This window comes from Pseudochaenichthys georgianus, chromosome 22 (assembly GCF_902827115.2).
Source record: "Pseudochaenichthys georgianus chromosome 22, fPseGeo1.2, whole genome shotgun sequence".
NCBI lineage: Eukaryota > Metazoa > Chordata > Actinopteri > Perciformes > Channichthyidae > Pseudochaenichthys > Pseudochaenichthys georgianus.
In genome coordinates, this window is record NC_047524.1 from 14,824,713 (window position 1) to 14,840,944 (window position 16,232).

A 16,232-nucleotide genomic window follows, 5' to 3' on the forward strand; every position below is an offset into this window, starting at 1 on the left:
ATAGACTTTCTTTGTGATCTCCATTCTCAAGTTTGTTTTGTGCACTGTTGTGCTTGGATTCAACAAGGCTGCTGTGTTGATGGTTGGCAGGGAGGCTTCTGAGCAGCCTGTCTTGCAGCTGACATAATGCCTTGTTGACTCCAGACACTGATTAACTTACACTGTTGAGCTGCCACACATACACTCAAGAAAAAAATCTTCCAAATAACACATAACCAAAGCCTGACAGGCACGTACTGGGAAACACACACACATACACATATAATGAGAGGCTGAAGAGAGGGGGGTGGCTTCTGGCTGGTTCTGAGGTGACAGCCATGGTAATTTCCTGTGGCAGATCTCTGATGCGAAGGGAAACGCTCCATTACAGCTTCAGTGCAGCCTCAAGATCTGTGAAACAAACACAGTTGGAAGAATAATGACAGGAAATTGAAAAAGTGGAACTGTATGGAGGCAAAGAGCAGGGTACTGTGTGAGTTTTAAGTTACTATAATGGTTCTGATCAGTGATAAAAACAATCTCGTCAGTGGTTGTTTGTGATTGAAGACAAAAGGTGTTTTGCTGCCACCTGTTGGACATATTGTAATAGTGACAGCAGTACTCCAATCTCCTTTGTCTATCCAATAATCAAAAGAAATGTTTGGATGTATGGTGTTTTATTTTTAACATCACTTTAAGGCTAAAATAAGCTTATAGTTTAAATGAACCTGATATTTCCTTGATTTTATGAAATTGTTATTTTTCTTAATAATGTCAACATTACTTAAACGTGGGGTAGGTAAGTTTCAGAAACCTGCTCGTGATACACTTTTTGTTATATTCCATGGAATGCTCTTAACATCCCGATAGCAATGAATATCTTAAGTGCTTTGACAAAAAATCCATAAAAAAAATTCATCTGTAGAAGCGGTAATACTGTAAAAAGTACAACCAATCCGTTTAGCCGGCCCGGCTAAACGGATTGGTTGGCCTACCTGCCTGTCAGCCTTCCATCGGGACGCAAACTTATCTCGTGCCCTCATTGGTCATGTGCGCGTTCGTGTGTGTTGGAGGAGGGGCTCTATAAGGAAGTGGCAGATTTTCTCCGGTTGTGTATTTTCAAATTCTAGCGATCTCGAGCCGGTTTCTCAAACTTACCTACCCCACCTTTAATTCATATTTTACTTATACATTCATACCAACAAAGCATAGTGAATTGAAAAAAAATTATAAAACATACTTGCAATCAAAGTTTAATTGTTAAAATGTTAACTCTTTTTAATTTTAGTTTTTTTGTGTGTGTCTGAGTCAAATAAAAAATGTACAATATGAATGGCCGCTGCATTTCTTCATGCTCTGCGGACGAAAGTCTGATTGCTGTTGTAAAACCAGCTGCGTAAAGGCGCTATGACACGCGGATTGAGTGACAACATGAGGTCGAGCTCTCCTGCGAGGTTGTTCAGCGGGTGTAAAATTACGAGCGGACAGGACACACCTCTAGAGGGAGTTCCCGGGGAGATGGAAACGAGGAGCTGATCACTCCTGCAGCAGAGAAGTCAGCAGCCCTTTCACTCTGAGCTGAGCGGAGGTCCGAGCCTGCGGCCGTGCGTCTCTCCAGCAGCAGTAGCAGTGCCACGGGAGGGAAATGCCCGGGATGGGTCACTCTTTACGCGCGGCAGCCCTCCTGGCTTTCGTGGTTCTTTCTATTTTGGTGTCACTCTTGATTAGCAGCGTGCAGCAGTTTGGAGCAGGAATATATCACTTTTCCAATGCAACTGTTGCTGGTGATGAGGAGGAGTTCGCGTCGCTCCGCGGGGCGTTGATTTACCAACTCAACCAGAGGCGCAAAGAAATCATTCCGCTGCTTTTACTTGATGGTGAGGAAACCTGGGAAAGTTTTTACCAACGTGATCAAACACAAGACTCCCCTATGGGTTACAGTCTCTGGAATGAGATCACGCATGGCTCCAGGAAAGCGCATATGGATGAAATGGATTGCCAGTCTCTGGTAGACATGCAGGCGGTGGAGGTCCTCGGGTCTGGATACACTAAGCTGGTTGTCAAAGTAAATCTGGCCGGAGGTCAGCCTGTTGCGTTAAAACTCGTCAATGAGCAGGGGATCGACATGGGAAAATGTGTGGAGGATTTTAAAGACCCTCGAGGGTGCCGTGAACTTGTTTCTTACAAGTTGAAGAAAGAAATAGTCCTGTTGCAGAGGCTGCAGCATCCTAACGTCATCAAGGTAAACTGCTCCCTCTGTCTGCCTTATGTGCTTACATTTAAGGAAAAAAACGTTTTTTTCCCCACTTGAATATTTAAGACTTCTGTCTATATATCAAATAAACGTTATAGACAATACATTGTAATGCATTAGAGACTTCTGGTCACTATTAAACACTGGTGCTAAGGCTGGAATATTAAGATTTTCCATATTCCTTCTCAAATTTCCCTTTGTCTCACACAGCTGGATGAAAGGCCACACTGGCTCTGCAGAAACCTTCCCATGTAATTAAATTAAATTCACTGACCCTCTTCTGACCTCTGGGTCCAGTTTGGCAAGAGCAGACAATGTGCCTCTGTCCCCTCTCTCTATCCCTGGTTGCATCTGAAACCCCCACAGAGTTTATTCACTCAAGCCATTACAGCCCAATTTAGACCTAGTTTGAATTAAACGGACAAGTTTGTTACTCCAGCAGCCGTGTGACAGCGGTGTGTCCAACAGCTCATGAGTCGATTAAGTTAAAGTACAGAGCACATTCCCCTCTAGACTAATATGAAAAGGCAGAACACTTTTTTTCTCTTTCACTGTGACTAACTTACAGTTACTCTTCACTTCCGCAGCTCAAAGGTCACTGTGCAGGAGATGCTGGAGGAAGAGGAGGAGAGGGGGGGAAAGTCACAGTCATCCTGGAGCAGGGGAATCCTCTCCAGATGATCCAGCTGCTCCAGAGCCCCTGGGAGGACAGATTCCGGGTAAGATCCGGCTTTCAGCTGTTCGATGCGCATGGTCTTGTCATTTATCTTTTTCACTACACTGCGAACGGGGGAAGTTGAAACTCTGCCACATATTTTAAACGTTATGGATGTGCAGGCTCTCGCTCCTCTTGGCAGTAGAGGCGGAGGTTGAGAGATGAGGAAGGCAGACATTTGAAACTCCTGAAGGTCTGACATCTGTCCCTCAGTGTATTTGATCAGGCCCTGCCTGGAATGGAGATGGGTGCTGGAGTTAATCCACTGCAGGCTAGGAATGTCATGTCATGTCATGTCATACACACACACACACACACACACACGCGCGCGCGCACACACACACACACACACACACACACACACACACACACACACACACACACACACACACACACACACACACACACACACACACACACACACACACACACACACACACACACACACACACCGAGAGAGAGAGTTTTGGTCAACCCCCATCACAGGTATGCTCACAGTTGGAGTCAACAGAGGTTGAATTTACACTCCAGGGATCCGAGTGTGTGTTTGTGCATGGGTGTGTTAAAAGAGAGATTTTAGTTTTATAAACACAACAAAAAAAAGGAAAATTAGAATGCAAAGATACATTATGAGTACATAGAAATCGGTCTCCGACAGTAAACAATAGAAGTGCCATTATACTATAAAGCAGGGGTGGGGAACCTCCGGCCTCCGGCCCGTATACGGCCCGCGAGACCATTTGGTATGGCCCTCGAGGTAATTTATAAACACATGGAAAAAATTAAAGAAATCTAGACCGCAAAATAATTAAACAAGTGAGTGCCTGTTTTTCCTGGCAACGGTCATGGACCCTGAACACAACACGAGCCTAACGTGTCATCACGTGGTATATGTCTAGTCTGACTGGGGTGCAGTTCTGACGGAGAGCACCAGAACGCCGCTCCGGGACTTCAAAAATTGCAGTACCCATAAATCCGTACACATGCTGCAGTTTTTGCGTGGCTGTGTCTTAGTTGCCCAGTCGCGATCTGTTCATCTGTCATACTGATCAGACAGTCAATAACTTTGTTATTAGCATCTGGTTAGCTAGCTATGCTAACGAATATAAGAAGCTTGTTCTCCAACCAGTGAGGTAAAGGAACATCTTTATATGAACATTATAGTTATCAAAAAACAAGAGAATAAAGTAAACGGGTATAAAATACTATATGACAGTAAACAAAAGTTGTTATTAATAAACAAGAATACATTTTGAAAGGAGAGTGATTTGTAAAATATCCATAAAGAAAAAGTAAATCTGCTTACAGTTCCGTTTCATATGGGTGTTGAAAGATGTTTCCATAGATCTCTTCATTTTGCTCTCAAAGTGCACCAGATTGATGCTTTTAACTTCAACATTTAAGAAAAAAAAATCTTTCCGGGGGAGCATGCCCCCCGGACCCCCCTAGAGGAGGTTAGGTTCCCCCCCCACCCTCCCCACTTAAATCATGTCCACATGGATAGGAAACTAAATACATTTGCACACATCTTGTGTCCATATCTTTCTGTTTGGTGGTCATACCACACCGTGCTCGTGCATGCATGCGCGAGTCATGGTAAGATATCTGGATTAAGAGGTTGCTTTTTCTCTGCACAGCATGAAAGAAAGGCCAAATGAATGGGCTGTGATTTTTAAGCAGAGGTCAATAATTTGTACGGCCCTCGGAGGATGTTGAAAAAATTGAAATGGCCCTTGAGAGGAAAAAGGTTCCCCACCCCTGCTATAAAGCTTAGAGAGAAAAAAATATTTAAAAATAAAACGAGAAATAAAAACAACCAACATGAAAATCAGGTAAACAGATCAGGACCAAGAAGGAGAAGGGTAAAACATAAAAAAGCATACTGAGATGTAGATGTTAACAGTTCTAAGCCTTTCTTTTCATGTTGTACATAAATGTGAACATAAAAAAACAAAAAAAGTAGTTTGCATACATGTACACAGGGAACGGGGACCTACATGCCTTTCCACGTGAGTAAATATGATATTTACCCAAAATAAACAGAGAAAGGAAAGAATGGATGCCGGGTCGTGCATGCTTTGTTTTTCGGATTAGCAAAAGTAACAGCACGGTCTGCAAGTATCATCCCAACTATGGGCCTCATTTTGCTACATCACCCAAATAGCCGTTCATAATACCCCCCTGGAGCTGCACGGCCTCTTTCAGCTACATTGCATCTGCGCTGGCTTCAGTAATCCAGGGGTGTTCGGTTTCAGCCAGCCTGTTATTACAGTTCTTCGATCGCACAAAGTGACGTCCAAGAGACCCCGAGCATTAACTTACACTGCAGCTATGTTTGTAGTGTGACAAAATCATTTCATGCTCTGTCAGTGCGTGGCTAATGCCTTTATGTTGCCCTTAGTAGTCTACTTATTTTCTTTTTCCGTTTTATTGTAGGATTTAAAGAGTACTATAAAAGCAGTCTCAGGAAATGGCTTGCAAATGTGGCTGCAGAAATGTCTTAAAAGAGAATAACGCAATGTTTTTTTTGAGAGTTTTTATGTTTCACCATTTTTAGCAATATAGTAAACTTAATTACATTGTCCAATGGTTAACCTTTTTTTGCCGTGTTCAGCTTGACCACCATGAACTATTTTGGGTATCCGAGCATTTTATTAAAGGATTTTATTTGACAACAAGTGGCACTAAATTGGAGGGAAGCCTGTAATCCAGTCATTTCTGTTGAAGTACAAAAACTAAAACAGGGCTACAAGTAGGGCTGAAAGTAACAATTGTTTTAGTTATTGATTACCTTGAGTTTTTTCTTTTTCATCAAATAATAGTCTTTATTTAAAGCATAAATGCAACATTAAAAAATCCCTAATTTCAGGTTTTCCATTATAATTACTGATGTGTTTTTCCTTCTAGTAAACAGTTTTTTGTGTCTAAACTAACAACAAAACTAAAAATAACCATTACACAACACTAAAATATGAGCAAACCCTACCAATCCAATCGTAGCGTATGAGATGACTACATTTTTGGCCTTTGCATGTTACTGTGCACATAAACAACTAGTCATCCATCTCATTTTAATCCTCCTCAGGTGTGTCTGGACCTGGTTCGGCTCCTCCACTTCCTGTCCCAGTCTCCCCTTGGCTCCGTGGCTCTGCTGGACTTTCAGCCCCGGCAGTTTGTCACCGTGTCCGGGGAGCTGAAGCTCACCGACCTGGACGACGCCAGCGCCGAGGAGACCTCCTGTCAGACACACGCAGACTGCACCCTTCAGTTTCCACATAGAAATTTCACTCTGCCGTGCTCGGCTAAGGGAGTGTGTGAGGGCTTGAACGAGAAGAGGAACATTTACAACGCCTATAGGTAAGAAAAGTGACACGTTTACGACATAATAGACTTGTGATGGATGGGTGTTTAAATATCGTTGTCTTGGTGAAGACATACAGCTGGAAATGTGAGGTTTGATGAAGGAGGTGTGGTAAATAAATTGGTAGTTTTTAGTGGAAAATAAGGAGTCTTTTCTGTTTTAAAAACAGACAGCTTTATGGACTGTTTGTTTTAACACTGGTGTGAGACATGTCATGTTCTGTGCTATGTGATGGGGCTTGTCTGTCTGTCCGTCTGTCTGACTGAGTTGTCTTTGCCTGGCCTTAGGTATTTCTTCACCTACCTGCTGCCTCACCAGGCCCCGCCTGGCTTTACACACCTGGTAGACCACATCATGAACTCCACAGGTGAGGATGAGAGACGTCTTGACATGACAGGACGCTCACTATTGAAGATCAGAAAGCAAATCATTCCATTATTGCAGTCGTGTAATGACATGTCTCAGTATAAGTGCTTCTTTTGAATGAGCTTGACAAGATGCTTCATGACATGTTACAAGGTAGTGAAAACCATTTGTAATCTGTTGAGATCACACAACTCGGATAAGACAGGAAACACATAGTGAAGGGGAAACAAATCATTCATATTGGATAGTATGACAATAAGCATGTAGTCAGTTAGACATTTTATCAGATTTGAATGCATCTTGTGTGCCCAGGGGAGCTAAAAGCTGACATCAATCATACGCTGGAGGCCTTTGAACACATCCTCCTGCTCTATAAGTCTGGCCTGCACCTGGACAACCTTCCTCCATCAATAATCAGAGGTAAGAGCTCGTGGAATGAAGCCTGCTTTTTATAAAGTACAGTGGGCCCTCTTGTAGACCCTTTTCCTTTCTTCTTGGAGAGAATGCTTGGCTCTTTTTATCCCCCCCATTTTAGGGAAAACTCAGACAGTCTATACCTCTGTTTTCATTTTGTATCTTTAGAAAAATGAAGGGGGGGTTGTTCTGCCGCTCTGGCTGTTTTGACAGGTTTATTAGGCAGCTGGAATGAGAGCACAAGACCAACAAAGCGGGATTAATCCTGCATGTCTCTGGCTCAGAAAGCGCAGTCAGCGTTCATTTAAAAAAACAGTGCTAGGATTACATCGAATTATTCTGTTCAGCCTTTCAGGATAGTCGATTGTTTTGATACACTTTTTGTCCAACTTTTGCATCTTTGGATTGAACGAGTAGTTAACATACTTTCAGAATATTCACACAAAGCACTTTCTTTATACACTTTAAGTCGTACTGGTATGCTTTCAGTATTAGCACTGAAAGTCCTTCACTTTTCTTCTCTTCAACTCCCTCCACTCACTTCACTGCGGCCCCCCTCCTGCCGCTCCTCTCAGCTCTATGAAATATTAATAACAGAATGACTGGCTGCGTTCCTGTGGTGAGATTTTCCGTCCCCCCAGATGCTGGACTGTTTATATAGCAGCGCTTTGTGAATTTAATCACAGATTCAGAGTAAAGAGGCCTGGGCGCTGAGGCTGACACCAGGAGGGAATGTTCTAGCTTAACAAGGAGGTGCCATGAGTCAACCCTGCTGCTACGAAGTGTGTGTGATAAGACTCCAAAAAATGAGTGTGTGCGATATATAAAACAGAGGTGTTCTGTTAACATCTTAAATTCACTTCAGTATAACCTAGTTTAGCGTAATTTAGCTTGGTAGAGTTTTATTCATAGTTCAATATATTGGCAAATAGGCCTACACATATTTACTGCATTCCTAAAAGTTAGATGAGAACATTTATACAACTCCTAACAGTATCTAATGTAGTATGTAATATGCAGCTAACTTATCTCAAGGACAGAAAACGGTTGCTATTAGCTAGACTGGCTCTATGCAAAATTCAAAGTATCTGCTAAAAAGCTAGTTTGTGAGTTGACAAATAATTTTTTTGTTGAAATACTTTCTCCAAAGTCGTTATTATTCCTTAAAAGTGGAATTAGGTGGACTTTGATACAGTTAGACGGACTCTTTGTTCTTAGCCTAGCTACTAGCGTTAGCTTCCTTCTTATTCATACAGACTCATACAGACATGTGATTGCTATTCTTTTTCTAATGTAACTCTCCCTTAGTGGCAAACATTGATGTTCCCAAAATGTCAAACTGTTGCGCTATTGGAATAAACAACCAGAAGAGAGAAGCAAGGATGTTGCAATTTTGTGTTAAAAACACATTGGCTCATTAATATGTCTCTTCTGGGAGAGAAAAAAAACAGAATTGCAGCCAAAGAACCAGCGAAGCTTGATAAAACAAGCCAAATAGCAACACATCTCATCGCAAGTGTGTGCATGTGTGAGAAGACTCACATCAAGTCCTAATTTGAAATTGCTGACAGATGGAGACTCATTGGTAATGTGAATGTAGCTTCTCCACAGCTGAGATCATTTGTGATTTGATGGAGGAGAACAAAATCTGGTCAAGATGTATTTAATTAAAAGTATGAATTTAGTTGTGTGAAAAAGGCAAGGAGTGAATTCATTTAGGTCCTGACATTCATGAATAAATTCTTCGCATTACTTTCACTGCAAAGCTGTGTTCCCGTCCTTCATCCTAAACACAAAGAGCTTATATTCATACGTCTCTGTCTCCTCGACAGCTGAGGCCTGCCACCCTATAGCTGCCCAACAGGCCTCTTTTTGCTCCCCTGAGAAGGATCCTCGAAACACTCCTTCTCCTTGTTCCCTTTGCTCAAACCCAGAAGGCAGATCCTCGTGTCCCTTTCCTCTTAACAATACCCTCATGCACACTCACACTGGCTCCTGCCATTTAGGAAGGTTAACAGTTTGTAACGAGGTGCCTACTTCGTACAGACTCACAGACTCGGCTTTTGTCCTCTTCTGGTGAGAGAGAGAGAGAGAGAGAGAGAGAGATATATGCTTCTTTCTCCTGCTAATGTGTAGCCGATGATTTAAGGCCAGATCCACAAGAAGTCTGACTGAAAGAGTTATAATGATGAATGTTACGCAAATGTTAGGCAGGAGGAAGGTGGAGTGAAGTGATTTTTCAGTGTGGAGAAAAGTCAGATTTTTACAAAGGCCGTAATAGGCGCACAAGGTTATGGCCATTAATATGTATAATGCAAAACTATTTTACCGTAAGCTTTATTCAAACAAAAATTACAAGGGTTTTATGGTTCAAGCTTCTCAGTTTTGAAGAATTTCTTCTTTTTCTTTTGTGCATGTGAAAATGAAAAGAAAATGGCAGCTATAATTTAAGATGAACATGTGAAGCTGCTTGCATATGCATCAGACGGAACATATTTTGAGGCACATCTCAGGGCTTTAAGAGGTTTAAAATTATAACTAAACACCTCTATATGTACATATATACCAACTTTTTATTGTTTTTTTTTGCCCTCACAAAAGTACGGAAGAGGATTAGGGCCACATGATTTTTTTTTTGGGAGGATTTGAAAAAAGTAAGAATTAAGAATAAATAAAAATAAAATAAGAACAAAAAAACCCATTTTTTTTCAAATCCTCCCAAAAAAAAAATCATGTGGCCCTAATCCTCTTCCGTACAAAAGGGATTTATACAGATACAGATTATATAGACAATACGTTTTACATCACTTCTTTATAGTATTTTTTTATCATGGTGAAACACATCCTTTCTTTTATTACAAAAAACACATCCTTCTGTTGTTACTGATTTCACATTTTACTTTAAAAAAAACAAGTGAATATAAATGAATTTATGTTTTAGCTTTTTAACCTGTCAATCATAACCATATTAGTTATCCTGAGTCAGTGAGAGCTCTGTAGTTACATGACAAAGTGTAATATGCTGTATTTTCACCTTCAACCTGTTTTTTGTGGTTCTTTTTCATGATCTTATCTGTCTTCTCTTCATTTGATGCTGCACAGTATCGGTTTCCCCGAAGGAATGATTCAACTTGAATCTTATCCTTGGAGAGCACTTGGAAATCTTTCAGTAGCCTCATGTGTTGAAGTGGCATCTTTTCCTCTGTGGTTAGATTACACCGTGATGCGAGGCATGGGGACCTCGGGGGACACGGAGTATCGCTGCTGGCCGTCCTACAGCCAGCAGGGCTGCCTGCTGTCCGTCCACAGCGCCAGAGAGGCAGCGTTCATCTGCAACTCCCACTCTCAGTGCAACAGCTTCACTCTGACGGGGCAGAAGACATGGACAGGTTAGTAAAGCCACTGAGAAACTTCTTTTATTCTGTTTTGAGATGTTTTTTGTGTCACTTTTTGCTAGTTACACATGTGTTCCAGCTCACTTTAATGTGGAAAGTCATTACATGAACTAAATCATCCAAACACACAAATTACTCTATAATAATAAGCATGTATAATTACCCACAAAATCACTTCTGACTAAGGCCCCGGCCACACGAGGACGAAAACGGTCGTTTGCCTTACTGTTTAGTGTCATATAGACCGTTCGGCTACACGAGGACGACCGAATACGGCACTAAACGACTGCACTAAATTATATTATATAGATTCGTTATTCATTTGTTTTAAAGCTCAATAAATAACAAAGAAGACCTTTGACCGGCACTTTTATAATTTTGTCCGGAAGATTTAAACTTTAATACACGTTGACTGGCGAAAAACTCTGCCCGGTTCCCTCGCCCCCACCGCGGAGAATAAACAGAAGGCGAACCATGACAACCATGCTTCTTCGCTGCTTTTGTGGAGGAAGTTACAGCGCCACGTACAGGCTCCTGCATATGTACTGCAGCTTCTCCAGCGGTTGGAGCTAAACGGAGCGGTCTCGTGTGGACAGACACTATCCGGTGAATATTGCGTGTGGACGGAAGCTTTTTTGCGTTTGCGTTAATCCTATGCATTTAGCCGTTTTCGTCCTCGTGTGGCCGGGGCCTAAGACTGCTGAGTAAACATATTCAGCGGCAGCTCTTTTAATCTGATGAAGCCTTTAAATGTTCTGTTAAAGGAACTCAAGTCAAGACCTGTTACTTTATTGATGTTGCAGATGTGTTTAACATGCCTCTTTTCTTTGTTTCCGTGCTGTGCAGGTCGCCTCCTGGCCTCTTTCAGGAGCAGCTTCAGTCATCTGGTGCCCGATGGGACATCAGAGGTGTATGTGAAGAAAACCAAAGCTCCTGAAACCTCCATAGTGTGACGCGAGGAACAAAAACAGAACATTCCTGTTTCAGTGCAGCCACAGAGTGGGATGATAAAAGTGGGATGAGAAATAACTAGCGAAACATTGCGCTTAAGATGAGAACTGTGTTCCTCCTTGTGAACATGATGAAGGCTGCTCGGCTCTCTGGGTTTGCAGGAGGAGCGTATAGAGGCCGGGCTGAAGAGGCGTTTGAAGTGAGGCAAGTGAATGTGATGTATTTATAGGGCTTCTGCTCAGTGACTGTTTGATCTGCCTGCCAGCTCACTGCCTCTGCCAACTATTTAAAGGGATTTCCCTTCAGGTACAATTAAGGAGGGAGAGCCTTGTGCACTCGACATGTTTTGTTGTTCTACCTATATTTGCCATGTGTGTTGGCTTTCGTTGTGAGGCCGGGTCCCCATAGTAGGATTTTTAAGCCAAAGAGGTAATAAGAACAGCGGCTGCAGCTCAGTGTTTGAAGCCTGAGGACGAGAAAAGAAAACAAGCTCTTATACAAATACACTTTGATGTTAATGCGCTGAGGTTGCGGCTGTTTTTCATGGTTCCCTGCTTAGCTGCGCTGTGGTATGAGATGGCAACAACCATGTAAGCATTTCCACATCAACAATGAGCAAATGACCATTCCAGATCAGTCTGTCTTTTACATACTTCTTTAAACCTAGTTTATATTGCTTAGTTCATAAATATTTATGTGATCGAATGAAATGTAATTGTTCTTACATGATTGTGCATTATAGCTTACGTGCACCTTGTGGGTGATACTTTTATTTTCAATGAAAAATGATTCACTTTCTTTTATACTTCACTTATTGTAATTGTACAGTTTTACAATTTTGTAATTATATACATGTATTGTTTCTACTTTTTGCTGTTGTGTTCATTTGCATTTTTAATACATTTAGTCTACCTTTTAACTAACAGTCTGTTTATTTCGGTGTGTGTGTGTGTGTGTGTGTGTGTGTGTGTGTGTGTGTGTGTGTGTGTGTGTGTGTGTGTGTGTGTGTGTGTGTGTGTGTGTGTGTGTGTGTGTGTGTGTGTGTGTGTGTGTGTGTGTGTGTGTGTGTGTGTGTGTGTGTGTGTGTGTGTGTGTGTGTGTGTGTGTGTGTGTGTGTGTGTGTGTGTGTGTCAGCGGGGGAGGTGAAACTTGCATGTGTATACTGACCTGGTTTTGTGTGTTTTAAATCCTTTATCTGCTCGCGTGCCCCCACATCTACAATCTGTCTCCCATCTGAATGGGTGAGACTGCAAACCTACAGAGCTCCGCAGAGTTTGCACAATACCAGAGGAATGCATTCAAATGCCCCGTCATGCTGAGCTCATTATGAGGCTTAATTAATACATGCAAATTAGCTTACTTACCGTCCCTTTCTCATGTTGAGAGAGGGGGCATTACTGTAAGACAAAGACAGTCATCAGGACAATCAGAGCCCAATCTGTGGTTAGCACACGAATGGGCTTGCCATCTGTGCCTGCCAGGAGGAGCCGGGTGAGGTTGAGATAAGGGCAGGGTGGCAGGTTGAAGGATTTGTAAAGTCAGGACTTGTTGCAGCAACAGAATCTGGTGGGAGAGAAAGAGCAGACCAAATACCAGTGATGACCTGATATGAGCCAGACTTCAATGATACGGCATCCCCCACCCATTATATATTTCCTGTTGCTGTTTAAAGGGGGGAAAACCAGAGAAGAAATTTAAAATAAAGTATAAACATTTATCAGAAAAAAATAAGAACACTAAACAAAAGTGAAATGAAATAGAGATTATGTTTGAATGTGTTGACTCCTTTGGCATTCATCCATACAACCACCACTGACGTGAAAGGGCACGTCTTCTCTACAAATTACACTTTGATGACTGAGACACTGGAGGCCTCTGGGTCCTGTTTGCCTCATGTTGGTCCCTTGTTGTCTGGACAAAGCTGGCTGATTAGAGTCTGATTGTGGAGATAAGAAGTCTGAGTCAGATGAGATAAGAACTAACCAACACAGCAGGACTGGTTGGATGTGGGGGAAATAATCCCCCACAATATGTGTGCTTTATCTATGCAACAGTAAATAGGCTTTCTACCTCAGTGAATGAAATGCAGATAGCCACCAAACAATCAACATTCGATTTGTAAAAGCAATGGCTCTGGAATTAAGGCTTATTTGCTTTCCTGCAGAGAGTTAGAGGAGAAAATGGATAGCTCTGTCATGTCTGTAGCTACTGATGAAGCCAATTAAGCTAGCACAAAGATAGCCTTTTGGTTTCCTTTATTTAATTTTGACACAGTTGAAGAATGGCTTTGTAATTATAGATACCAATCTCACATGGTAACTGTCTGGTAAATTCAAGGCTTAAGCTAGCAGTTAGCTTAACATGGATACAGGCTCTCAAATGGAAAAACAGTTGGCCTGGGCGGTGCCAAACGTAAAGTAGCTTTAGAAAGAAGTAACTGCTACCAAGTCACTGCCAAGGATTAGTGTGTCACAAAAGCGGTGTCGTTGTCAAATCTTGGTCAACTCTAATATTTAGAGATGCTTAGAATTAGATTTTTTTTACAATTTGAGGTAGCCAGGCTAGCTTTTTCCAGTCTTTGAGCAAAAGTAGCTAGCTTATGATTGGCTGACTCAAGCTGGTCACACCGCATAACTTTCAAACTATTTATTCAGTAGTATGTGAGTGACACATGATTATACAGAGCACACAACTCCCCAAGTGATAAGCTTTTAATTTATTGAATTTTCCAGCTGCGTCTCATCCTCCTCCACGTCGCCTAGGAGAAGAAAACGTCTGGCGTCTGACTGTTTGGTCTTGGCACTCCCTTTCACAGAGCTAATGGATGTTCTGGCAAAGTCTGTAGCTTGCGCACATTGTTTTTATTTAAATGTTTTTTTTGTCAAAGGCAAAGGGATGAAGAAATTGATTAATTGGGTCATTCAGTTGAATTTAGTCTATATTCACAACGGTGTGTCTATTTTCATGTTCAGAATGTTGTAGTGTGTGGTGTAAGCATCATAAACAGCAGTTGTTCAAGAGGAGGTCTTCACAGCGTACCTTTTGTATTCTCATTTGAGTCTGAAAGTACTCTCTTTCTTCCCTCTGACTTTGTTTATATAGCTGGAAATATGTGTGGAGGTTTGAAGGTTGAGCCCCTCTGAGCTTTTTCTGTTTGTTTACTTATGAAAGTCATTTTTTTGTTAAGGGATGTTTTCACAATTTGCATGGTGGTGAAACGTTTAAAACCATCATGTGGTATTGTTCCCTTTATGTTCATGTGTGGTACAATGTTCCTCTGTTTTTAACCGTGTAATTGACAAGTTGATCTTTTTTTTATAAAAAGGTTCAGGGAATGAGCGGGGGTGCAGACAGATTGTTTTTTTACTCAGCTCCATACCCTCCATTTCTGTTTTTTTAAGTTTCCAGTTTCACCCGACTTGTTTCCGTCTGGTTTTATCCATGACCTCCATCTGGAAATAATATATGTTCATGAAAACAAGCCATCAGCAATTTTAGGGAAGAGTTCTATGTGTGTGCAAGAGCAGGGAGGGGGACATAAGGGCCTCTTCTCTAGGGTTCAGGCTCCACCAATGTAGCAGTGTTAGTGCAGTGAGAAAGACATGAGTAAACTAAGAACCAAAGCACCTATCATCCTCTCTTCAAATCCTGCTGCAATGCATTTGTGGTCTAGCTTAAGTCTTTGCTTCGAATGCAAAGTTAGTCATCAAATGCAAGAAACCGCAGCTGCTGCTGCTGGGAGAAATTACGTGTCAGGCAGGTCTTTGGCAGAATGTTTGACCTTGGCTCAGCCTAAAAATATGCATTAACTCAGTGAAAGCCTGCATAGTTCGGCAGGAAAGAAGATCTGGCTTGTGTTTGAGTTGCTCACAGGAGCGTATGCAGCCTGTGACGGGAGAGATAGAGCAGATATTCACTCAACTCCGGGCTCACAGAACACCTCTGTGCTTGTCTGCCGCCTTGGCTGCAGTACATAGGAGACCAGCCGGTCACACCTGAGAGCCTCTGAAGAGTAGCCAGACATTTAGCCGGCCCGTCCCGAGCACAGAGGCTTCTTAGTTTGCAGGTCGCTGTCTGTATATCTAACTAACTATTTGCCTGTCTGCCTGGAGCTGATACAATCTCTTTTAGAGCCATAATGGCTTTAGCAGGCCCTGAAGGAGAGAGAGCAAGTAGGTGTGTGTGTGAGGAGAGGTTTTCATTTCTGCCTGTCTGCGTTAGGGGGGGGGGTGGGGGGTGGCCAGATCATGTTTTAAAAGCCCTGAAGTTAACCCCAGTCAAAAGGTTTATGCCTACCACTAAAGCCACAGAGGCATCTTGAAAGGTGTAATAGCTCAGCGTTGTATCCAGTGACATCTCCATGGACCCACTGCATGGCTTCCTGGTGTAAAGCGAAACTGCATTGCTGTACAATTTGCCTGAAAATTGAGACTTGTTTAAAAAAAAAAAAAAAACAGTTCAGAGCCAGCTTTCAAACATTATTTAATTATACCGGTGTTTTCTCTCCATTGAATGTCTGGAGCCACACTGGGTTGGTATTGCACAACCTTTTTTTGGTTATGAGATCCCCACATGTTCTGCGGCCCTGCATTCCCTCCCACTGAAACACAGCAGCAGTCTGGGTCATTTTTCTTTTGAACCTTCCCCCACCTCCCCTCCTCACCAGTCCATCCATCATACAGAGTCTCTGGAACCTCCTTTCACCCCACCCGTGCTCCCCTGTTGCTGCCTGCTGCCCTCCCTCTCTGTATGAAACGCTCCTTCAGGCCCAAAACTCCAGTTTTACAATTAATGTTA

General features: G+C 42.2%; 1 protein-coding gene across 1 annotated transcript; it reads left to right on the top strand.

Annotated features, from left to right (window-relative positions):
* Positions 1-1,448: 1,448 nt before the first annotated feature.
* Positions 1,449-12,354, top strand: pkdccb (protein kinase domain containing, cytoplasmic b). Its single transcript, XM_034112119.2, has 7 exons — positions 1,449-2,221; positions 2,821-2,952; positions 6,034-6,305; positions 6,597-6,676; positions 6,988-7,095; positions 10,302-10,478; positions 11,331-12,354. Exons 1-7 carry the CDS (start codon positions 1,625-1,627, stop codon positions 11,435-11,437), a joined length of 1,473 nt encoding a protein of 490 aa, XP_033968010.1. The 5' UTR covers positions 1,449-1,624; the 3' UTR covers positions 11,438-12,354.
* The last annotated feature ends 3,878 nt before the right edge of the window (positions 12,355-16,232 follow it).